Genomic DNA, 26,420 nt, shown 5'->3' on the forward strand with positions numbered 1-26,420 from the left:
GGGGGGGGAAGGGGGGCTAAGAAAAAAAAATCGGGGGCTAAATCTTTAAGCAATAGGCAGACTGGAGCTGATTTCGGGGGTGCGGGGGGGGGGGGGTTGAATCTTTAAGCAATAGGCAGAGTGGAGCTGCAGGGGCTCTTAGAAGGGGTGAAACAACAGCAAGGCCTCATTAACATGCAAATGGTCTTTTAAAGACCTGTGAAGTGCTCGGGTGCGGCTCTGTGAGTGCCCGGGTAGCGGTCTCATCCCGGGCAGCCACACACGACGGGGGGGGGGGGGGGGGTGGGGGGGGGGGGGGAGAAGGCTGAAGCCCTTTGAGTCCAATGGGTGTTGCGTGCCTGGCACTCATCATACGTCCTTCCTTGCAGGGAGTACATGTTGTGCACATTTTGTTTGCATGAGGACATGTAAACAGGAACCGTGTTGTGCACCTCCTAGAACCTTCCCCAGAAAAAAATACTGCCCATGAGTTCATGTACCTACCTTGCTGCTAACACACACTGCAGCTCTATTCTGCTTGCAGGGGAATATGAATTAGTCAAGGGACCCTGGGTCGTCCCATGTGCAATGAGGGTCATGAGGGATCTTCCCAACGCCCTGGTTAGTGGCTATCCTCCAATATGATCACCGTGCAAAGCTCATTGTACCAGCAAGATAGTAGGAAGTGAAAGCGACTATCTCATTGGTTCCTATAATCTGAGACAATCAAGTGGCAACATTACTTGACCTCTTGTTTGGTGGAGAAGGGAAAAGAGCCTTCTTAGCCGGGAGGTAAAAGACTAAAATCCATTCTAGCTCAGGGAATGCGGTTAGTTCATGGACTGGCTTGGATGTGAGATGGCGAAAGAGGATAGAGTCTGACAGGCGATGTAAAGTAGAGAAGACGGTGCTGGCGAGAGTGATTGGACAATTATAAAGGGCCATGCTCTTGAAGAGATGGAGACAGAGGTGCTCCCCTGCACAGGTGCGGGTACAGAAGTGACGAGCACAACACAAGAGGCAGTCAGTCACTTGTGTCTGAGGCACCAAGGGAGTCGTGCATCAGGATTGACGATATTTCAGTATGTTTTTGAACATGGTCGGAAATCTCACTCTACGTTAAGATCTTGAAGGACTGGTATTCTTTGAAAAGGGCACTTTAAAGGATTTACCGAACATGAGACTCTTTTTTCCCAGTAAGGCTTGTTCTCTGCACAGTTCTTCACATAAGCATTCAACTTGCCGCCTGGCTTTATTGTTTTTTCACAGAACCTGGTAGTATAATGACCGCATAGCGCAGAAGCGGCTTCGCGGCGCCTCAAGGGAAGTCGACAATAAGAAAGCGAAGGTGAGAGAGCAGCACGCTCTGGGATGGGATGGAGAACTAAACTTTCAAGGCTTCCGAAAAGAAAAAAAAAAGTCTTCGTTTTCTTAGTAAACAGGAAAAGCTTTTGCGTGCTGCTATTCTTCTGGCAGGCTGCTGGGGATCAAGGGTCCCCGAAGGCACGAGTTTTCCCGCCCACAGCTTCTTCCCTAAACAGGGAGGCGGACGCGGCGCAGAGAGCAGACACCGGCCGCGAGGGGGCGGAGGGACGGAAAGGCGCTCTCATGGATGGGCTTCACCAGACGGCGAGCCATCCGCGGAAAAGTGGGACCTTCCAAGTTGGAGGGAGTGAATCCAGTGGCTGCGCTGAATTAGAAGGAAAAAAAAAAGACTCATTGAAATATCCGCTCTCATTCGAAGCACCGCACCTCAGGAGAAACGCCTGCCCGAGACGGCAGCAGCTCTGGGCTATAAAACTGGCAGACTTGGGCGTTGCACTTCCGTCACTCCGAATGAATTTTACTGGCTGAGCACCAAGCTATTAAAACCGTGGCGTAGAACAATGTCACATTCATTCTGCTTTGACTGAAGGAAAGGTTGTTTTTTTTAAAACAAAAATGAGAGACAAAACTACAGTGCAGATAAGGGCCATGTTCGGTGTGGGTTTTTAATGAGGGGCGAGGCCAGGCCGGCTCGAGATCGGATCTTGCTCTCCCTCGATAACGCTCTGTGTTATCTTCAGTAAGTCAAATTCTCGTCAGACCTTTGTTAAAACTGCTTTTGTTACTGTTTAGGGACTGGGTCCGATTGCTGTATACAAATTCTTTTTTAAGTCCGCTGTTTGGTACACAGTGGTTGCAAGCAGTGGCATAGCCACGTTTCTCTGACCCTGCGATTGGCATCTCATTAGTTGTCATGCTGGTCGCTGCGGGCCGCAAATACGCTATTATGACACTCGTGTCAACGTTGTGGTATCGTATTTCTCACCTGGCACCACCACCAACGGGAAACCGCCAGTGGTATGAGTGTCACTGCCAATAACGCCAACCACACCAGGCCACGAACACAGTCAAATGCTGCCCTCCACTACTCGCTGCAGGAAGGGCAGAGCTCAGCTGGGTGACGCCCAGCCCTTCCTGCTAGGAGCGGCACAGGAAGGTGGGCTACATGCCAGGGCACTCTGGTGGGAGTATTGGCTTGACTGCCGAGGTCAGTAAAGATGACCGCGCAGCTTGTGAATTCAGAACTGTGTTCAATATTTTACCCTTAAATATTTTTCTCCCCGACCACAAATACTTTTTCTCGCCTTGTAACTTCGTCTACATTCGGCATGTCGTGAAGCGTGTTTCTGGTCAGTTTTCTGGTGGTGTCCTACAATGCAACAGGAGCCTGCCTGTCTCCTTCACGTTTACCTTGGAATGGCTGTCACGTACACCACGCTCCGCCGCTGACAGCAGCAGCCTGACGAATCATAGTCACGCTGTACCAATATCCTCCGTTGACACTTTTGCAAGAACAGTGTACACAATTGTGAACACAACTGTTTCTATATCACAATTAAACAATCAAATAGAGCATCGCACGTTTAAGCAGCATTCTATCCATTGTAAAGGGCTATTGCATAGCAAACACAAAATCTAAAATATATGTTAATACATACCCAAATCAATAGTACTCATTTTTATCGACTTCTGAGAATATGAAAGGGTGAGGTGATCCTGATTAGACTCAAACCTGAGACTTGCACTTGCAGTGCACTTCTGCCCCCGAACTATCACAGCTCCCCCTGAAATGACGTGTTTTACTCTTTGCCTGCAGGCACCATTCTCAGGGTAAACAAGTTTTTGCCGATATGTTCTCGCTGTAGTACCCAACATTCCAAGTCCGTATTCCTTGCGACTGGAATATACAGCTTTCAATCCCTCATTGCGTGTGTGTGTTTTTTTAGTCCTGCTAGTACACCACAAGGAAAAGGCGCCTTCTCCACTTCCTGGCAGGTGCGTCCCATCCCAGAGGCCCCAGCCTTGTTTCGACAAACTGGCGGTGCGGTCTGACCACACCGGGCAGGCAGGTACGCCGTGTATTGTTCGTCAACACGCAAACATTTCCTCACCTCTGGGTGAACTTTACAGGCACGAAAAAGCAAAAGGAGTGATGATTCACAGACTGCAGACGAGCACGTGTACTGCCAACAGCCTTCGCGTTTCGACCCCCACCAAGACAAACGCCAGGTTTTTTAAACTTTAAAGCACTGGAAAAAGTGGAAAAGGCAGAGACTCGACTAACCTTCCACCCTGTGCCTCGTCACGGCATCTGGAAGGCGAACCTGACAAAAAGGCAGCTGGTGCGTGCGAAAGATACCATTCAAGTTATGTCATGCTACGGGTGACTTCAAGGCCAGGGCAGGTTGTTGACTGACAAGAGAGTGACGAGGGCAACTCAAAGGGTTTCTGAGAACAGGCATGCCTTTGGCCGGGCTTTGAAGGCTGTGGAGCACTGAGCTGTCCCTACAGGTAGCGCCGAATTTCATCTTCTGGTGCCCCGCACTGCCCGTTTGTCCACAGAGCCTCCCCCCCCCCCCCCCAACTAAGTGTCCTCGCATCTTGCCCATATTAAACATATATCTTAGAACGGGGCTCAAGCGGAGCACTTTTTCTGCGAGTTGTGGCCTCATGTAGACCCCAACAGCAAGGCGAGGGGGCAGTCCCACAAACTCCTTAGTGGAAGTGCAGAGAAAAGTGCTTGCGGTCAGCCGAGACTTCGGGATTCCCTGAACCCCAGATAAGAGTAAGATTCATATCTCTGAAAATACGAAAATAGAGACCTCATTGAGGGGGTGGGTGAGCTATAACCACCGTAAGACAAACACTCCAAATGTATTCTCAAACAGCGACAGCCAGAGAGGCTTCTGGAGACGGACGGACGCTCCCCTGCAAAGGAAATAGTTTCCTTTTTGGAAACGCCCACGACTTTGGAAAGAAAGCCTGTTACTTTTTAAAAGATTTTTGACACGCACTGCAAAGAGCCATATCCAGAGCAACCCACTCCGAGGCCTGCCAGTGACCCCTGGAGTCCTCAGCAAACATTGTTGGAGGGGGGGGCAACCGCACGCACGCAGGAGCGGGCTCCTTTTACAAGAGCTCGTTACCGGCCCGCCAAAGTGCTGACTCCGCACTTCTCACTGTGAGCCCCTTCCAGCTCCTCTCGAGTGGAAGGGGGGCTGGCATGAGGCGCTTTCTCTTCTCTCCGGCCTGGTCTACGGAGAGTACTCCAGTAAAACTCTTCTTTCTGCTCCATCGGACTTGGTCTGGGCCTAATCTATTACAAATTGAGTGCCGGGGCCATAACTATTTTTCAGGAGCCCGCAGCCAATGAATTACCAAGGTTGCCCAGATAGGGCGTCCGGGAATTGCTAGGGCAGTCCCGGGTTGGCATTATCTGCTCCGCTAATATTACCACACACATTGCCTGCAGCCTAAATCTTTTGCAGGTTATGCAGACCACCATATCCTGCAAAACACCTATACAGTGTGTATTGACCACCTAAAAACTGCCCCATTTAGAAAACGTGGGCCACTTTTTTTTAGCTATCTGATTCGCTTTCTCTTTTGTGCCTGGGCCTATTTTCTGTCCCAGTCCGATCTGCCTCCAAGGCTGATGCAAAATTGTAGTCCCACTTCTATGTTTGTGGAATGTACCAATTTTGGGTTTTCATAATCTGATCACTTTATGCCCAAACTTCATTCCACCTCATACCTCTTTCATCCACTACTTCACACTTCCCGTTTCTTCATCTCACTCTAATAGGCTCTTTTTCACCCTCTCTCATTTTCACTATTTTCCTCTCTTCCTCTCTTCCTCCTCCTTTCTCTCTTACTGTGTGTTAAAGGCCGACAATGGAAAATAAGCCCCGCCCCCCAAAAATGAGTGCTGATGCCCACCATTTGCAACCACCAGCACAAGTTAAGCATTGGGAGTGGGGTACCGTTTTGGGGGTACACTCCTGCTCCAGGTATTGTGAAACGAGGCATTTATTTAGATAAAATTGTCAATGAACATGTGTTTGGCCTGTATACAAGTGAGAACCCCATTACTTTTCAATCACTACCTTACAAAATCTCTTATGTGTGCATGAGAAAAGAGCAAGCTGGGTGGAAAAATTACCACCCAATGATCCTTAACTGTTGAGATATCCTGCGGGTTGAATTCCATTCTATCATTTTAGCTCGCCTTTGCTGGTAAAGAACGGAGCAACTATTCATAAATCTTTTTAGCCTGGCCCCAACAAAGCAACCCACCACGAACTGCTACGCACGGTCCCCTCTGAACGGACACCAACAATCCCAGGCGTTTTTCATTATAAACGGGCAACATCTGGTGAGCCGCGGCTTGAGCCCTATGCACACAAAGGGTTATACTTAGAAGTAAACACTCCGCCATCTCACCCACGCATTTCAAACATGAGAACAAGGAAACTCCACACTACCAAAAAGGCCTTAAGGGCTGAGTTTCATTCTGCATTCTTCCCGCTTACAGATTCCCCCATGACATCAAAAGATAATGACCATCGCCTTAAGATGTTGTTGATGCAACTGTACTCGCAAGCATTTCTAGCTCAGAAAAAAAATATCACTATTGCTTAAATTCATATTACTTAAATTGTTAGTTTGAAGAAAATAATAATTGTTTGTCTTTACTGAGCCTCCTTTAACACTGACAGTGCCCAAGAGGCACACCTCAGATGTTTGCTACCAGTAAAACCGTTTATGATCCCATGTTCTGAAATTGTCCTCACCACAGCCTTTCTGTTCGAAATGCTACTGCTCCTTACTCTTCTATGGACTACCAGCATTGCCTGGCAAGGGTTTCACCTCATTAATACCAGTTTAACACACAATTGCAGCAATAAGCCACTGAAAGGTGAACAGTCAACCTTTGCAGAGACCTTCCACTGTGAAGCAACACGTGCTGTCACACTTTGAGTCACTTTTGATCCATTTGAGTGAGAAACAATTTCTTGTTCGAATCCATAATCATGCAGAAAATGCCATTAAAATCTCATAATGCCAGTGACCCTGGTAATATATATAACCCATGCAGAGGGCTGCGGCGGGGTAAGGTGCTTCTGTACTCATGCACACTGGAGTTGAAAGCCTTTACTATTTTATTTTGTCCACAATGTTTGGTCTGCACTATCTAACAAGGTTCCTACAGGTGGGCACCTTGCACGCCGCAAACCAGTCTTGAGCGATCTGCATTATCTTCCTGTAACATACAGTACCAACTGGGAATCCTTCCTGAGGTGTTCAGACCGTCTCCATGGGAGAGGTACAGTAAAGGGCATGTTTGATCCTCATGGAGACAGGACATCCTCAAGGTCAGCGCCTCCCAAATACCTCAAGCGAGAGCAAACTACAGAGGAATCGAGACAGTGACTGTTAAAGAACACTGTGGTGTCAGTGGACCTGGAAGACACGAAAGACCCCTTAAAGACATGAGTTTAATGGGGTAAGAGGCAGTATGCAGCGGCAGAGGTGCCCGGGTGTGTGGTAAGAGGGCAGTCCCTTGCACCAGTGTAGTGTGAATCATGCCTCCTTTTGGGGCCACTTACCACCGAGAGTGGCTCCATCGGCTCCTGCTTGATAGGGACGGGGTCAAACATCATCATTTCATAAAAGGACTCCTCTGCCTGTCGTCTTCCTCACTAGAAACACAACAGAAAGAGAAAGGCCTGTATCAGAAGAGATTCATCCACATGTCCCGGCCCAAGCCGTTATTACACTGCATTCATCTGAAACAGTCACTTTCGAACATTTTTACACATAACAAAAATGCAAGTTTCAACAAAATGTTTTTTTTTTGTATCATCAATAATAACGTCATACATCTGCCATTTCACCAGACAATGGTGGCTGACGGCAGGTCTTTACACCCCCCCCCCCAAGTGTAAGTAATAGGAGGCACCCGAAGTCTGAAGACTGTCACTCCAGAAGACTATTATGAAATTGGATAAACATTACAGCAGGACACCCCTAAGACCCCTTACTGAGTGCGACTAACACCAAGGAGCACAAACACTTACTTGGCCTGCCTCCAAGAAGAGGCTGACATTAATGGAGAACCAGCATGTTTTTGTGGAAGTATTAGCTCTGGTTTAAACCCCCCTGAGCTCATTTTGACTCTTGGATGTGAACATCTTTGAGTAACTCATTCTCTAGGGCAGATCCAGACCATGTGTGTTGTTGCATTGGTATGAACCAACAAGCATAGTTATAGTAAGGTAGCACATAGTGTATCTGGGCACATTCCTGAATAAGGTAAATTTGGGAAGACCATCGAGTGCACTGAGGGGACCATCCGTTGATATGGATTTGTTTGGTTATTCTTTGCTGTAAGTGATCAGTGAAGCGTTTTTCATAGGATTTTGATTTGAAATGGGTTTCTTGAGGTAGTGTGAAAGTAAAGTATTATATTGTGTTCTATTGCAGTGTTTATATGGCACTTACTACCCCTATGTGAGGCGCTGAAGTGCTTGCCTACATGAGTAGCACGCTACTTCGTATAGGGTGTGTGCTTAGAAGGATGATATCTTTGCTTTGACCCTATGTGGGAAGTGTTTCTATGTTGTGCGTGATGACCACCGAGGTACAGTTATGTTATGGCACACAGTGCGTAGCCTTGTGTAAGTTGATGAAGTGTTAGAGAGACGTGCACTTCAAGGGTTTTCAATATGCTGCCTGCTTTGAACACCTCTGCAGGGCCCTTTAAGGCATTTCATCTTATATATTCTGCTTAGCTGGTTACTGCACTGGGTAGTCCAATCTGAGATTTTGTGCACAGTTGTGGCCCTGGGCTTGCATGTAATACAAGTCTAGACAGATCTTTGCTGTGTATTATGTGTGCAGATGAGTGTGTCAAAATATTTTAAATTATTCTCTTGATTGGGTGAATTAATATCCCTTTACTCAGATAGAATGTAGTGCCCTTTATGCAAGCTTTACAAGCCAGGTTGGTGTCTTCTGATGCAACACTGTGCACATGATGGTGTCGTATGTTTTTGCTAATATCATCGGCGTTTTTCTAATCTGTTTGTAGTGTGGTATGTGAATGTCGTTGAATTCACAGCATTTTTATCTGGTGCAGTGGTATGCACATGGTAGTACGATAGTGTGTTGTGTTTTAGTTCGTTATTGGCTGCTGCTGGATCTCTGAAGAGAGCCTAAATATGGGTTGAGTTGTGTTGGATGCACATGATGACGGCCGTCTAAGGTATTGAATGCAGGTTTTGTGCTGGCTTTATATATACGATGAGAGCGTTGGAATTAAAACCAGCCATTCTCCAAGACCGGAATCTCTTTTATACATTATTGTGGTTGTTGGTGGGTGGTGCTTACTTAGGGTGAGTAGTCAGCCTTCATTGTTTTGTGGGACAATATCCTATATCTGCCTACGGACGGACTGCTGCTTTAGAAACACAGAGTGTAGGCCGTGTTTGGTTTGGAAACTATCAAAAGTATTAGACACACCTTTCCAAAAGCACCATTCTCCTGAGTTGCTATAATCTTATCTGCAGAGAAAAACTAGTTTGTAAAAACAATTTCTGTGTTCACTGTGCAGAGAGCGGCTGGTCAAAACAGACTGTGGTAGAGCCTGGACCCACTAAAGGAAATGAGAGATAAGATACACCAGCAAATACTGTTTACAGTAAAAAAAAAAACTAAAAAAAAACGAATATATGAAATGAGGCGCCGGGGGCAGGCGGTCTTTGAGCTGTATGTGGTAAAATGTGAGATGTGTGGTGCCTGCATATTTATGATGAGTCTAGTTAGTTGTGTGTGGTATCTCTTATTTGCGAGTGGCTCTAGTGTTTATATGTGGTGGGTAAGCCGTGTGTATGGGCACGGAGGGTGCTGTTTCTCTAGTGTGCTGAAGTGCATATGTGATCTGTGTTTGTTGTACAAGAGGAGTGTGTGCATGCGGGAGTCCATGTTTAGCGCTGTGCATATGCACAGGTCTCTGTAGGTGTCTGTCGTCCAAGGGGAGCGGTGTGTATATGGGAGACTGTGGAAAGAGGGGGTTCAAGGTTTATGATGCAGCATTCCTAGACGCCATGGTGGCTCCGGTCCGGCGTCTGGCATTCGTTTTCGGAGGCCGAAGCCCTCCTGGAAGCGCTGTTCCAGATTGAGGGCGTGACTCATCGAATACACCCCCTCCCATCGAGCACTCGTTGGATTCAAGATGCGTTTCGCTTTGAATAACGTCGTTCTTAAGGCACCCGCTAGGAAATACACTGTATACATCGGACCTACGAGGGCCGAGGAGCCCATCTCTACACCGATGCCGCGCAGACACAGGCAGAAACAGCTTGGGTGAAATATCTGCACACGACAGTGCAGACGCAGCCACATCCAGACAGCAGGTGGCAGCGGCGCCCAGCAGGCGCAGAGCACAAACTCAGGACAACAGAGCGCACGAGGCGGGCTCGCGCTGCAGAGCCAGCGGTGACCAATTCACCAGCTGCACGGCCATCTTTGAGCTGATCAACCCAGGGGCAGGAGCCCGGGGGCGTAGTTATCAGTGGTGCCGTGGCACCAGGGCCCAGAGGTGTGAAGGGCGACTTGATCCACGTTAGTTAGTGTTTTTCACTACCAAACCAGAGCATCGAGGGGCCACTGTCCTTGCTTGAACAAGGCCCAGTGCTTTAAACAGGCAGGTACTACTGTACGGTACTGAGTACCTGCATTTCTTGAAATTAAAAGTGAGACTATCTGCACCTCTCAGCACTGCTGCGTTATATTTAGTGGGAGGGTGCCGGCACTACTCAGGAGCAAGCAGGTACTCTATTCTAGATTTCCATTTAAAGCATTCACTAGGCCCATTGGCACCCTTGCTATACCAATGAGGAGCACCCCTTGAACAAAGTAGCATTTCACGTTTTTAGTGTATATGTAATGCGACAATGTTCACTTATTGACTCCTGTCCACTTGATGTCTGGTAAGGACAGGGAGAGACTGGCTTCTTCTGGGATCATGATGAAGTCACTGCTGCTGCAGGGATAACGCGTATACCGCCTAAATTACCAGGGAAAAGTGAAAAAAACCGGAAAATCCTTTTTTACGGCAAGATGCCTTCCAGTCGAATCAGAATGCTTCTGGGTCCCACCATGTCAGTGCCCACGGCGAGAGGTTGACGCCTGTCAACTTATACATTTATTTTTGTGAAACTCTGCCACAAAGAAAGTGTCAAAAAGGGTCACTGTGATAGTACCTCTGCTCTTGCTTACTTAGTTGGTAACAAAGTGTCTGCATTTTAAAATATGTTGGGTGGTTAAAGTACATGCTGAATAGATCTTTGTGTGCCACGCAATTTTTAGAGCAGAATAGTAACGCAAAATAACTCGGGTGGTTAACGGACTCCCTGATGATATCAGTGTTACTTGCAGCTCGTACGTTGCAATTCTAATATTGCACAGTAAACCACGAAGCGGCATCAAGGGCCTGCATGCAAACTGCAAGGCATGGGTTTAGAACGTTATTTTTGTCTCAATAAGGGATCAAACTAGGGTTTGCTATTAGGGTTCCTTTTGGGGGGTGGGGAGGTTATTAAGTAATGTTAGTACAGACAATCCCTACGTTTACGTTGTAAATCCTGACTGTGTTTCTCCCCACTATGCACTCTTAATGCCTACTAGTAAGGACAATATGTGACTCCTACACCATATAACACTCAGGGCCCGATTACATCATCAGGTGGTCAGACCGCCGTCCGCTGTTGTGGTGGTCAGAAGACCGCCCAACAAGGAGTCGGCAGTTTGACTGCCCAATTACGTTATGACCACCGATGTGGCAGTCGAAAATTCTCATTTGCACTGCGGCTTGTGCTGCAGCCCAGGAAAGCTGCAGTGTATAAAGAGCAATTTGTGAACATCGATGAACTGTGTGCCATGCACTCAGTAGTGCATGGATGTGCGCGGGGGCACTACAGTTGGCCCCTGGGCCACTGTGCAGTAGCCCATGTGGGACGGGAGCCCTGTTTGGGAACCCCACAGTACCTTCCTGACAGCCTTTTCATGTCGGACGAATCGCCATGGTATGGCTGTTGGAAAGGGACATCGTAATCCCAACAGCAGTGTTTGCCTCAGCACCGCCTCTTGTCGGGAGTACTATTCAGAACACAGCCCCATTGGGATTAGTTGATTCTGTCGGAGGCGGTGGTTTTTCCCTCAGACCGCTGTGGTCCGACTGTATGCATTGCAATGCAGTAGTTAGACCGATGGCCTGTCTGTCGGGCAGACCACCACCGACGGCCTGTCGGTGGCCGCACCCAACATTGCTATCAGGCCCTCAGTGCTTTATTTGGCATTTCCTGTACATTGATCTACACATTTACATGATTGATTGCCTCTGTATATTGTGTGTGTGTGCGCGATTTAAAGTACCCTGACATAGTATATTGGGATGAGAGGCATCATAAAACAATTAAACAAAAAAAGTACTATTTAAATTATTTGTGGAATTAGACAGATACACATGGCATGTATACAATGCTTGAATATCTATTACATAGAGTGATTGAACAAAGTCATACAAATTTGCCCCCATTTCATAGTTTCTCATAGATTCTTGTGAGGAGATAACGTGAGTGAGTGCTTTTGGTTTCCTCCATTGCATTGGCCTATAGTCCCTATAAATCATGCCATTGCCGTTGCAAATAAGAAACCCACCTCATGGGTCGTAGGTCAGTGGTGTCTCTGGAAGTTAATTTTAGAGGGGAAGGCGTACATTAGGCCACATACAACACTGGCAGGGTCAGCTACAATGTCATTCGTAAAGTGTGTGCATAGGTATGCACACAATGTTTGCTTAAAACATTTAAATCTGACTTTGAATATATGTGTTAAATAAATTTATAGATACAGAAATGCATACAGGTACACAAACATACAAAGTCATATTCAAACACTTTAAGCAAAGCAAGGTATTTGGGCAAATCAATGTGTGTGCAAGGTGCAGTGTGTGTATTATTAGGTCGAGCCTGGGCAGTGCATGCGCTGCTGCGAGGCATGCAGCTGTGGCATGTGGCTTTGAAGACCCGCTCACTCTCCGTCAATATATTTAATTGGCTTGTGTCATTGTCCTTCGTAAAGGATTGCTTGTGATTCGTAAATAGGCTGGTTAGTCCCTCCTGGATACCACCTGGTCTGCACTTGTTACCTCCCATAACGACCGGACCTTATACTTGGCTTGTTACACGGTCTGCGTGATAAGTCGATGAGCACTGTCTTGCTTTTTGAATTTTCAGTGCGCCCATACAGGACAATGGCGGCCGCTTTTCGTATGGATCGCTATGCTGCTCTAACTTTAAAAGTTGCTGTCCCCTACCCCCACAGCACTCACGTACAAAGGCAACGCTTTTTTTAAAAATTACTTATCACAAGAACGCGGCGTCCGCTTCAGGGACACTGTACTTTCTTTAATCGTTTACATTTTTTTTTTTTTAATTATAAACTTGCATGCCGAGCGCAGTGCCCTCTTTAGGGACACTACTGCAATACAATAGGTCTCGCTTTCGCCAAAGTTTGACCTATTGGTATTGTAAATGACAATGCCTTATAATATTATGAAAGGCATTGCCATTTACAATGCCAATAGCTAAAAATCTCGGAATTGCAAGACCTATTGCATTGTAAATGCTTGATTTCTGTTATGCCTCCAGGCAAATTCAATTTTTGTGGGGCCCATGGGGGCCGGAACAAATAGAGCTGGGGAACAGGTCCCTATCTGACGCACCCCCCCCCCCCCCCCCTTCCTCTAGAGATGTCAGTGTTGCAGGATTTTACTCAGAACGGACACTAGACAGTGGTGTTGGACAAATGCACTGGGAATATTTCACAGGGTCTCGCCTGGATCCAGGATCCAGCACAATAGTAGATGTCCAATCCCCCTCACTTCCTACACTCCATATTAAGTTAGATGTGCATACACTGACACATACTGTAACTCAATTACAGATCCAGAGGCCATCCTTAAAATTTGGCACTAATTTGGCCCTTAAGAACCAACTCTCGACACCACTGAACTGAATCTTTTTTTAACATTGTATTTTTCTTCTTATGTATTCGATGTAAATGTTGCTCTACTAAATCCGAAAAGCGCTCCGATACCTTCGGGTGAAGTTTGCGCTATGTAAAACTCGAAAATAAATAAGTATCACAATAACGTTTTACTCCCCGCAGCATTTCAGTCTGTATTCCACTATATTCAAGTTTACCTCTACCTTTAGTTCCTTCGGATTATACTAATCAAATATTGTAAAGTTTTCTGATGCTCGCTCTTGTAACTCTATCACCATTTAAATACACTATTTAAAACTAGTAAAGCTCTCTGACGGCCTCCTCCCCCCGCAGTGATGAATGGGTGCTTGAATTAATCTTAGCTACTGGTAATTGTTATTGACAACATTCCAGTCCATTGTGATTTTCTTGCTGAATGCATGTGTATCCCGACACCGCAACCAGCCTCAAGCCAAAAACCGTAGGTCACAATCCCTCTTGTGAAGTAGGTAGTTGCCTCAGCATTGTGCGGTGTCATGCATGGTTAAAAACATAGCTCAGTGCGGTCTACAAGCTCCTGGTCTCTCACGCTGCAGACTCTGGCAAGACTTGGCATCCTCGCTCAACTTCCTTGAAACACTATCCGTCTGTGCCCCCCACCCTTGCCGGCACACCTTCGCACTCCCTGTCTCTAGTCCCCTCCCTTCCTGATGCTTTTTTTATTCACACAATTTCTGTCAGACCCACCCAAAACAAACAGGAAATAGGGTAGGCATAGTGGTCGTCGCCCACAGTTTTTGCAACAACAACAAAAAACCAAGCATTGGCAAAGCAAATAGATGTGATCTTAAAAAACATTTTTAGGGGACGTTTTTAATAAAAGCTGGGTGCCTTTATCTGTGTTGCCACAGAATGTCGAAGATTGAAATTCTCAACAGAAAGCAACATCGTGGGCTTCAAGAACATGGAAACTAGAAATGGTGGCCCTTTGCTAATCAGACTGCATGATCAGAGTTAAGCTGTACCATCTCAGAAGAGTATTATGAAAAGCAGTCAGAAAATGAAGTATATATTGCAAGAGATGAACAAAACAAGGTATACACAGCAAAATATTGCATTGTTGATACTTTTGACAAAGAGGTAGCATTTTTCCTACATTTTTAAGAAGGCCCAAGTGCATGTACGTTTTTACTGGAAATACAACACGTAACCATGGCAGTTAGATAAAACAAATGAATAGGCAAGGATAGCTAGGAGATGACCTTTATGTGAGGCTAAAGCATCCAAACAGCAAGCACTTCCTAAACAAAATGCCCAAAATCATCAACTATAAAGTCATCCTATTAGTTAAGTAAATGCGTCCGAGAGCACACAGAGTTGCTCAAACAGAAGGGACTACTTGTTGCCCTGTCACCAAAACCCGATTATGTGGTTAACACTGGCTATGTACTGCTATACAAAATGGCAACAAAAAAAACACACTATCAAAGCCAACAGATCATTGCCAATAATTGTATTTCCTGGTAGGAGCACATGGGGAAACAAACAAAGCTGGAGGGGGTAGGGCAAGCAAGAACGCGGGGGAAAGTAGGAGCACAAGCAAGAAAGTGGAGGCGCAGTAAGCAATACAACAAGTGGGCAGGGTTATAGTGGAAGCAACAACGTGGGAGGAGGGATATGGGGCAAATGGTAATTGGGCAAAGAACAACAGATCAACGAAGACAGGACAAGCAACGATAGGGCAACAATGACAATGGGGCAAACAGGCCAATAATAATGAGGCAAGTAATGGCAGGGTAATAACAACTGGGCAAGCAACAACAATGCAGCCACAACAACGTGGAGTGGGGAGGCAGAGTGGAGGTGGCCTGCAAACACATGCACTCTTATGGAGTGCTACAACTAAAATAAAAAAAGTTCCTCAGAAAGAACACAAGCAGTAGGACACTGGGTACCAAAAGGAAGTAGCACTTGGGCCATGCTCCATTGAAAGGACAAACACACGTAGAGGAAGTGAAGACAGCATGTGCTGACCAAAGAAAAGCAAGGAACAGAAAATGACAAAGAAGCAAACCAACAGTAAGCAATTGGTGGGCTCTAAGCCACCTATAAACTAACAGAATTATTGCAAGTGCATGGGCTGTCTCAAGCAAGACCTAAAAAGTAATCCCCTAAAAGCAAGCGGAGGAAGCATAGAAGCCAGCCAATCAAAGAGATGGTAAAGTGGCTATGCTTCAATCAGATAGGAAGCAGCCAAATAAGAGTAACCTAATCAAAAGTAAGGAATGGGCGGGCTGCAAGCCTGTGTATGTTGTTGGTAAGCCCATAATATGTCTTTCCAACCTTGCATTGTCTGGTAGACTCGACCTAAAAACAGAAAATGAGAGAGGGTACATTGCATGGAAGCAGAAGTCATGTTGCAGGGGTCAATCTGGAAGCCACAGTGTAGTCGAGTTAGAAGCAGGCCCGAGTGCAGGGACAGCATTCAGAGTTAACGCTGCACCTCATATGAGCAGGCTGTCCTGATTTTATCTATAATCTCGAGGGAAGGTGGGTGGAGAAGGACACGTTCAGAGAAGCGAGGGCAAAGAGCAGATTGGATGGGGCTGGGTGACCTTATCAACAGATGGACTCTACGTGAATACATGTAATCTTAATTCAACTTTCCGAGAGCAAACACATGCAGGAACAGAACAGCAGAGGGCTGAAGCCAGTTTTCAAAGTCATTCATTGTTGGTCTTGTTTTCACAGTTAGACAAGTTGTGCAGACAATGTTCCATACTTTTGATCAACTTTATCATGTCACCCATATTACGGCCTAATAATAATAGTGAACGTCACTCAAACCTGCTTTGGTTTCATTGGTTATGGTCTGCTGAGGTTATAACTTTGTATATACGACTTAATTTGAAAGTACTCAATACACCAACACTGGAAGAGTGTTATGGCTGAGTTGGCTCTGACAGGTTTAGACCTGAAAACCACAATCGGATGTCAAGAGCAAGCTAACTCACTGAGCCACACTGCCTGCAGGTCATGCGGTAAGCAGGGGCCCTCACACCAGCTAAATGTTATGTTGCAATAATGGATCCATGGTCCATATGACAGGTAAGGCAGCTGCCTTGTGGCACCAATTTGGAGACAGGATGAAATGGTTGTAGTTTAGCTGGGACTGCAAACATGGACTTTTTGCTAGAACGGAAGTGTGCCACAAGCAAAAAATAATTTATGTCCTCTGCGGCAACAATAATTGCTGTGCAGTTCCTGGCTGTAGTTTGCAGTACATCATGCAGCTTGAGGTAAAAAACTGTTACTGTTAGCTGGGGTTTACGTTTGCACTAAGGAACATATATGGTATTTTTTTATTTTATTTATAAACTCCTTCCTTGGAGGTCTACAGTATTTGTCTCTTGTGCACATGAGTTATAGACACTCTTAGAATCTGTGTCTGCTGTCACATTGTTAGGTCTGGCGAAACCAACCTGTCGAGTTCAATACACGAAAAGTTGAGTCTGGGTCATACCATTGGCTTGTCTAGGTGAGCATCTTTGAACCACTGGCTTGAGAGATTGTCAATCATTTTTTAATCAAACAAAAGAAGTATGTTAGTCTCACTGTCACACTGTTGGCAGCTTGGGTGCATCCTTGTGTTTACCAGGAAGTGTTTCCATAGGAATGAATGCTGGACTATTTTACATTGGAAAAGTACACTCAAGCATTACTCTTTTTGTTGCATTCAATTTTTTATCTAATGCATGCATTGCATCCCAAAAGATTTTTTAATGCTATTTTTTTCTCTGCAAGTTGTATCGTTTCACTTTAGAGCGAAACAAATTAATTGATATGTATACCAAATGGTTGTTCCCCTAATGTTTCCTTTAAAGGAATGGTCCTTTAGTGGTCCTAGCAAACATATTCAGACACTGGGTAGCTCGTAAGATTCTGCATGCCCACAGCTTCCCTGTTCCAGCCACTGTTGAAATGCAAATTCAGTGCAACCAGAAGATTGGAAAATGAACGTCTGAACTACTGGCTTTGCCAATGCTGGTTAAATATTGTGTTTAACTTCAAGATGCCTATTAACAAAGGTAAATTGGGTCGAAATTAAGCCTACAGCTGAATAATCTTTTCCACTCCTACCAGAAATTCACAAGATTCCTGGCAGAAGTGAATCCTTTTACAAGTGCATACCCGCCAACTCACACGGTGCCATAGTGTGACACATGGTTAACGGTCATCCGGTGAGGAGCTGAAATCACACGATGGCAGGGAAAACGAGCTGGAATCTACTGTTTACAGTGGATTTCCAGCTCGGTTTCGGAGGCTTTGAACTTCTGACATCCATTAAGGTGTGTGAAAAGACCGCAGGGCATCGACACCAGCCTCAGCAAGCTTTTTCTCTGGTTTTGGATGAAGGAGGGTGGGAGGGGGGGGTGACTTTCAGGTGCTTTGGGGACAGGAGACCCCGCCCATCCAAGGCCCCACCCCCCTCTTCACACAGTGAAATATCAGGCTTAGTTGCCAGGTATGCAGTACCGATTTCTCCTCCATGACTGCAGAAACATCCACACTCGTAAATCCAATTCAAGGGGTGAGAGTGGGTGGTTTAAGGCCTGGTTCGCCTTGAAAGCTTGGAAACACCCACAACATTAATGTTTGTGGGAATTCCCAAACTCCTGCCATCCCCTTTCCACTCTGGAAATGCTCAGCCGACAGGCTGAAGTAACTCCACTTCCGTGGAAGGAAGGAGAAATGGATCACTCCCACTTTTGTAGGGGGTGTAGATAAAGGGCTCTCTCCATAAGGAAAATGTTTTCCTTGCAGATTTTTTTATTTTTTTTTTCACTGAAATACTTTACTTTTAATTCCATATTGGCATATGAAGAGCGATCTGTGGGTTTACATTGGTTTTATGTGACCAACTATCTTACCTTCCGAGACACTATAAAATATACACCACACTTCATGAGGACAATGTCAGTAAAGAGCTCCAACTTAACAGATATGTAACAATCCAAACGTAACTGCACCAGTGTCCCGCCTGCTGACGATTAGGAATACATTTACATTCTAAGAACATGTATTCAAATATAGGCGATCTAATTTAATTCGCCGATTATATTGAGAATCTACTTCCGTTTATTCACTTAAATTACAATGATTTCATGCCACTGCACTCAATCACAGGAGAACACGGGTTTATTCATGGCCCATGAAATCAAGTGGAATGTAGCCAAGACAGCTTGGGCGGGGGGAAATCCATTTGTGCCATGAAATGAATGCACGAAAAAAGGTACATATTAGCGTATACAGGCCATTTCTACATACTTTTTAGGTCATTTTCTTTCAAGTCTAATCCTGAATGCCATAAACTATACTCCACTGGCCACACATTTGGTCTTCTTCAATGAATCATGATATTCTCCATGTGAAGGGAATAACGGAAGAAGTACTTGCCATCTATAGCTCTGCTATGTGGTGAAAGCATGTGTAGGCCTAACACAGAAAAGTTATTGTTTTATTGAGCTAAGAACAGAAAACACTTCTTTTTCTCCATCAGCGTGGTAATAACTAGTTGCTACATAGAAGAAACACATTCGCTTCTATTACCCTCCGGACAAGACTACTCACCTACTGACACAGTAGTCGTAATTCGGATTGTTGCATTTGGACTCATGCATTTCCCTACCCTGGAAGTGCCTTTACTGGTTCAAAAGTGGCATACACTCCTACTGAGCACAGGCACAACCATCTTTTTGAAGGCATGGCATGCACTATCACAGTAGATGTAAGCTGGATGGAGAGCACACTGGATGGGTGCAGCTCCCTGAAAGAACTTGTTAAAGATCCAACACAGAACGCTACCACACAAAGGCACTCTGATGTGACTGATAGTATCATTTGCAAGGAACTACAGAGGTAGCAATGTCCCCACATTAGGTATGGTTTTGCATACCTGTAAGGTCAAGAAACAACATAATCCCTGGGTGAGTGTGCGATGAAAGCCTGCGCTTGGGTGTACGAGCAAATTCCAATACACATTTTGAGCATCATGATTTTTGTGACTTAGGGCTTTTATTTTTAATGACAGCTGTGATCCAGCCATCACCATATTTACTGATCACCACCATGGGGTGCCCTTGTTCTGAGTCCCCCAACAGAGAGAGCTCATAGACAGGAAATGCATTTCTTAATATTGATGTCGATGTACGCAATGATACACATGTATGTTAATAAACAAAATCGAATCACTGTTGTCGAAACCTCCTGATATGACCTCTCCATCAACTCGAGTCAAAAATACGTGGTCAGGCAGGCCCCGCGACCTAGGCCTGAGACTACTAACCGACAGATCACAGATGGGGTGGCACGTACCCAGCAGGACAAACGTGCGAACAGGCAAAACCCAGATAGTTCCACAGATAGGCAGCAACACCACAATGGTCCAAGGAGATTGGCCCCCAATAAAACGCACCTGGCCAGAGGGGCGCTTGTTCCCAAAACAATCTAAAGTTAGATGCCACATGAAGTTAGGAACACTTAGCCAACCAGGACACAGCACATATAGCACACGCAGTGATCACTCGCTCTCCATGTCGGACATCTGGATAAGTTACCCAACGGCTCTCCTTGTGTTCACGTAAGGTTGAGACCCACATGCATTTGGCATCAGGTGGGAGTATTTTATGGCTCCATGACTAGGCCTACATTCCTCGCCCTAAAAAAGGATCTAGGAACTGTTTTATGATGCATCAAGAAATGTTTAAAAAGATGCTCACAACGATTTTACTTCAAGTGAGTATGCTGTACTCCCTCCCGGCCGCAGTGTTTGAACCAACTGTTCCTGTTTTGCCAAAGGCCTCGTCTTTGTTTTTTCAAAGTAAATCCATATTTGAGAAATACATTCCTTAGTTAAAATTTGAAGACAGTGCCTAGTTCTAGCTAGTTTTGTAAATAACAACAATCTCTGGAAAAAAGGAACCAGCTGTGGTCCACTGTGATTCATTAGTCACAGATATAGGCACTTTTATAATGAACGAAACAGCGTGAGGAAATCAAATAATGTGATTATTAATATTAAACTGAACAAAGTAACTGTGTGTGGTCACTGATGCATGACTTTCCACCATGTAAGTTACATCCCATTATGTGACACCCCTAAACCAGATCAATAATTATTGGTGCAACAATGGCTACCAACTCGGACTTTCTTCACAAACACTTTCAAATAATTACAACATCAATTGCACAGTTTTTTTTATTTTGGTTTGTTCTGTACTAAGCTAGTCATTCGAATTAGGTAAATCATACATTAAAGAGGCTAGCTGGAAACTGTACAGGAAAAATACCTATGTGACAGGAAGAAACATCATCTATACAGGAAAGCAAGTTTTTTTTAATCATCTATGAAAGAAGATACCCCGGCTAAAAGAAGGATAAACCAACCACAAACGTCTTAAAGAAATGTAATTCTAATCGAAAAATACCTATGGTGACCAAAAATCTTCTGTTTACTAAGTACTTGGGGTGAAGGTAGAAAACTTTTAGCACATGCCCAGTTAAGTCATTTATGGGTCAGCTCCACCTCTTGGTGACCCATCATCCATTTAAACTAATAGACAGAAACCCAAACAATCATGGAAACGAAAATTTAATTTTCAATTAAAACAAAAAGAGACTGTCAAAATGTAAATTATCAAAACATTAGAAGGGGATGTGCAAGTTAGAACAAAGGAGAACTGACAATTCTGAACGCAGCACGTAAGCCAGACGATAGTCTACATAGGACAAATAAAATCAATATACTAACCCAAAGAAAAGCAAATGACTTTGTAAACAGAACAACTATGTGGGTGAAGTGGGTAAAAAAGTAAATAAACAACAAGAAAATGGAGATCTGCTACTAAATTACAAATTAACCAAACGACTAACAAATGCAACGACAAATTCGATTGCAGAAGCAACAAAAACAGCCATGCTCGCCTACCTACTCCCTCAACAGACAGAACACTGCCATTTGGGCGTAGGTTTCTTCCGCCTACCAGCCATGCAGGGCTGTGCGAGTCACTATGCAACGGTCTGGGTTAAAGAAGATTAAGCAGTCTTCAGAACATGTTCCTTTATGTCAATGTGTGAGGTATACACGAATGTATGCACATCGAGTAAAAGGAGAAATAAACAACGAATGAGTACTTGAACCAGGGTTCATTGTGTATTATCCATCATAAGCAGATGGGACATCAATGAGTGACACCAATGAAAACTGGGGCACTTCATCTGAGGGACTGATTTAAAAAGAACTGTACCATCGTAACAAGATGTGCTTATACTCACTAACACCTCATAGACTGTATAAGTAACATAACTTCTGTATAGATTAATGCTTTCCCATGGCTCCTAAATGTGCGCTTCATATTAGCAACAAATACTCAAATGCGTAAGCACTCAAAGTGGACCAAATACAATGTCTCTGACTTATAACGTTACAAATGCTGCTAGTTAATGCCATCAGTGCTCTAAAAAGGCAACATAAATGTGGAGATAGGATTCCCAGGGCCAAAATGTGCAGTTGACTGGGACGCCATGCAACTTTTATAGGCTTAAACCGCCTAGTACGGGACAGGCCCTGTGTCTACCAGCATTCCCAAAGCAGCTCTTTGCAAATGATGGGGAAATCCTCAGTCTGGGTGTTCCAGGTCACCAGAACTAACGCCCGCACCCTTGAACAAAGGCCTCAGGTGAAGGTCTTCTTTCATCGCTCCCATTTGGGTAGAAAATCAGCTATCTTTCATCAGTGAATGGGAAGGTCTCTTGAGACTATGAAGTTCTTGAAAAATTCCGGCCATCTTACCCAATTTCCTGTGAACTATTTATTACCATCAGTCATCGCTATTGTAGTAGTGCTAGCTATGTTAGCTCCACCTAAGTTCAGGTCCTTAGTTCTGGTCTTTAAAGGCTGATGCTTTGCATGGACTGTTTGAAATAAAAGCTTATATTTTTTTGCATTGAAGACACGGATCAAGCTTCTTTATTGACATTATACTCACCTGGTAGTACACCGCTCCAGTGTTCTCAAAATCGAAATAAGTCTTAACCTAAAAAATAATTTAAGTACCACTCTGTGGGAATCCCTTTCCGGGATTCAAAATGACAGCTTTCAATCATAGTACAACTCTCAGAATCTGCATGTTAGGTGATTTTGCTTCTCTATTTCTTGAAAAATTAAATTATGAACACTGATCATCTAGTATTGTCTTCCAAAAACTATTTTATTAACCATTTTTCAAAGATAAAAATGTGAACACTTAAGCCAACAGTAGCTTTAAAACACGTGTATGCATCACAGAGCTCTTTGTATTGATGCACATCATTACATATGTAGTATTTAGTCAGGTGAAGCAATGTTAATGATTTTTCATTGATAAGTGCAAATACAGTCTGGATTAACAGCCAACTCTTCCACCCCCTACTTGACTGAGCTCACTCTTCCATGCTGGAGTGGTTCAGCTCTATATCCACTACAAAGATCCCCCTGCTCAGTAAGATGGGAACACTGGACAAAAGATAGAGAGACGAGGAACTAAAAAATTAAGGGGAGGCACAAATCAGGCAATGGCCTCTCGGCGACCTTTCGTCAACACATTCTAGGACTGCCTTTTCGTGGAACTCATTTGTCCGCACTAATGTTTTCAAGCTTCAGACAACTGGTGCAGCAGGTTTTTAAGTTGAGGATTTTTGCTGGGGAACAGTTCACAAACAGAGGCTAATCTGTCAAAGGGAGCAGTGGCGTTCAGGCTCTTCATGGCATACAAGCTGTCTCTACATTAGATGCAACGACATTTAGTGGCTGTTCTTTCTTTGGACTTTGATTGCCTTTCATTGATGGCTGCCTCTCTGTCCCCGCCTTTTGAGCCGTTTTGAGAGACGCTGTGATGTTAAACCTAAATTATTGACGTTTTACCAACATCTCCCTGCATAGACATGGTATCAATATACTGCACCCAACTCGGCACCCGCTCCGACTTCTGCGTGGCCTGCATAACAGAAGCCCACTCATGCCTATACCATTAAGGAGGCCTTATGAATTATCACTAGCTCTCCCAACGCAAATGCACAAGTCTGTTCTCCTTTCACCTATGAGGCCCTGCCCGAATTTCACGGGTAATTTCTCTTCCTTATTCTCGCAACTCACACCAGATGAAGAGAAACACAAAACGTCAAAATATATGAACCCCTTAAAAACTAAACTCTCATACATAAACTGACCGGCCAACCTCAAACCCTCCTGAATGAAGGCCCTCAAGAATACAATTCACAAACCGGTGAATCAGTGTGCCCCCATCCAAAAGGGATTTCACACTGAATGCAACAAACACTGGTTTACTGACTTCACCAATTCAGAGACCTACGAAAGAGACTTCCAAAGAATAGAAACAGCATGGTGCAAATGCCTTACCCATACCACGCCTGCCGACCTGAAACATGCTCACACAAACTACCACAAAGGCATACACAAAGCCGAAACGTCTTCCTTGCCGACAGGGTGACTTAAGACAAACAGCCACAGGGAATTCCCCCGTTACACCTTGAAAGCCATAATGCACGCCCTAGTCCTTTGCACTTACTAATATGCTTTTAAGGATAAATTGCACAAAAAAAACAGACTTGACACTGCCTATACGCACCCCATCACCTCTACATTACAAGATCATGGCAACTGCTTCACATTCGCTCCCGCAGACAACCATGATATCTTAACTTTACTAAAGGGTCAATCTCGTGCTGTATAAAACTCATTAAAATAAATAAATAAATACTGCAGTCACTCAGAGCCAGCCAGAACAAAGCGGACTCAAGCTCTGTTATAAAAGCGGCCATCCAAGCTGAAACACTTTTTCCTACGACTGCATTAACAGCTTCTTAAAATATGGCAAAGTCCCAATCCCCCTGAAACGCTCACTCCTGACCCACCTACGTAAGAAAGCCAGCTTTGAGCTTGCTGACCCTAATCGCTTCTGTCTCATCCCTATAATCCCACAGACCTCCAGAGTACTGGAACTGGTGGCTACAGCTCAACTGCAAGCTTAGGTAGAAAACGGTTATCTCCTGGATTCTCTCCAATCACACTTCCGACCAAAACATGGAGCAGTCAGCAATACTCATTGTATAGGATGATATCCTCGAACTGCGAGAAAAAAACGCTGTGAGCATATGCATCTTCCTTGACCTGTCATCCTCCTTCGAAACAAGAGAGCAGACAATCCTTCTGCACAGACTACAGTCAGTGGTCCAGATATCTAAGCAATTTCTCAAATGGTTCCCATGTTTTCTGTTCACCATAGTAATACTGTTCTCACCAACCATGCAAGTTGTCTTCTAGTTCCAAGAGAGCTCCTCTCTGCCCACTCCCACATTATTTAAAAAACAAAGAGCGCTCGTGGATATCCCCCACGACAATCACCTTCACTTGCATTCCTACGCTGTCGACACCCAGATCTACCTTAGGGTGTTCGAGGATTTCAATAAGTTTGTCACTATATGTTATGGACTTCAGGTCACAAAACGTGTACCAACTATAACATACTCAAAATAAATGTCCCAAATTATTTTCCTAGACCCTCAACTTCTTCAAGCAATTAAACTGTTTATGCACACTCATACAATATTGGCCAAATTGTCCCCTACCAAGAAACCTAGGAGTCCTCTGGGATGTAGACCTCAGCCTCAATTCACAGATTAGAGCAGTAGGAAAAGTCACATTTTCCAAATGAAACTACTCAACAAATATACTTCCATAAATAACCTTATAAAACCACCCTACAGTTGTTGATGCACTGTTTAACTCCTGTCTTGATTACAGCAATACCATTCTTCCTGGTTTCCAGCATACCAGATCAAGAGACAAAAAAACTTAACAAAATGTAGATGGTTATTTCATATGTGGACTATAAAAGGCAATAAGTATCAACCTAACCAATCTCACACACACATAGGCAAACGCCAACGAAAGGTGGGACTGATCGGCCCTCCACTCCATCTGAAGCTACCCCTCCGGGCATCTGACACCTTTGCCCTAGAGAATAAATATTTTCGCACATAATGAGACCGGTAGCCAGTCGCTGCCACCCCCTTTCTCACACCTTCTTCTTTTCGTATTTTTCATATAATTAGTTGCATTGTTGTTTTATTCCTTTCTTATATTTGAGAAAAATGATTGCACGCCAGAATCCGGGATGGACAGACGTCCGAGCACTGTCACGGTTACACGAATGTTCAAGAGAATGTAACAGCTAAACGTATTGTATGTAAATGTTAAGCCAAGATCTCCTATGTCAACAATTAGATGGCTCATCATTTATATGTGTGACACTCTGCGGGACGTGTTTTTCGGTTGGTCTTTCTTGCGCATCATTACTTATAAAGACAAGTTTAAAAAAAAAAAACAACCCTTAGGTGGAAAGAAGGATATACCCTGACATACCTACAGACAAGCTAAGACAACACCTTCCAGATGCATACCTCCCTGGCCAGGTGTCCACCGAACCTGGTCGACCAGGCACCTGTGAAGGCACAAGCATATAGCAGTCATTTCTGTCCCCTATGAACTTTGCAGCAGTCCACACACCACATTAGTTTTATGTACATATTTTGATTTATATCCCTTTATCATACAATAATTCAAAATGCTACACTGCAGAAGACAGGCACAAAGAAGTTCCTGCTACGAGATTTGATGTGGTCTGTCCGAGTGAGTGGTCAGTGGGGGTTTGATGACACCAGAAGGGCATAATCCTTTCACTCATATGGGTAGCAGGTTAGGTTGTGAACACTGGATCATAGTGCCTGAACTGGCACAGCGCTAATGTAGGACAGGCTTTTTTCATGAAGGCCCAAAAAGGCACACTTCAATTTAGCAGAGGAAATTAATTATAGTTCAACTGCCGCGTGATAATAGACTAGTATGGTCTTTTAATTTGGTAGCTTATCGTTTAATGTTCTTTCAGTAAATTGAACATTACACTATTCTGCAGGGAAACTGTACAAGAGATAAAATGCAAATTCCT

The 26,420-nt window shown here is 44.5% G+C and overlaps 1 protein-coding gene across 1 annotated transcript in view; it reads right to left on the reverse strand.

Moving 5' to 3' along the window:
* KLF3 (KLF transcription factor 3) overlaps nucleotides 1-26,420 on the reverse strand; it is a 74,208-nt gene that overhangs the window by 19,210 nt on the left and 28,578 nt on the right. The window contains exon 2 of the mRNA XM_085642276.1: nucleotides 6,915-7,007. Coding sequence (XP_085498402.1) covers nucleotides 6,915-6,971 — 57 coding nt within the window. The 5' untranslated portion in view covers nucleotides 6,972-7,007. The remainder of the gene's footprint in view (nucleotides 1-6,914; nucleotides 7,008-26,420) is intronic.

The sequence above is a fragment of the Triturus cristatus genome, chromosome 2_2 (assembly GCF_964204655.1).
Source record: "Triturus cristatus chromosome 2_2, aTriCri1.1, whole genome shotgun sequence".
NCBI classification, from domain to species: domain Eukaryota; kingdom Metazoa; phylum Chordata; class Amphibia; order Caudata; family Salamandridae; genus Triturus; species Triturus cristatus.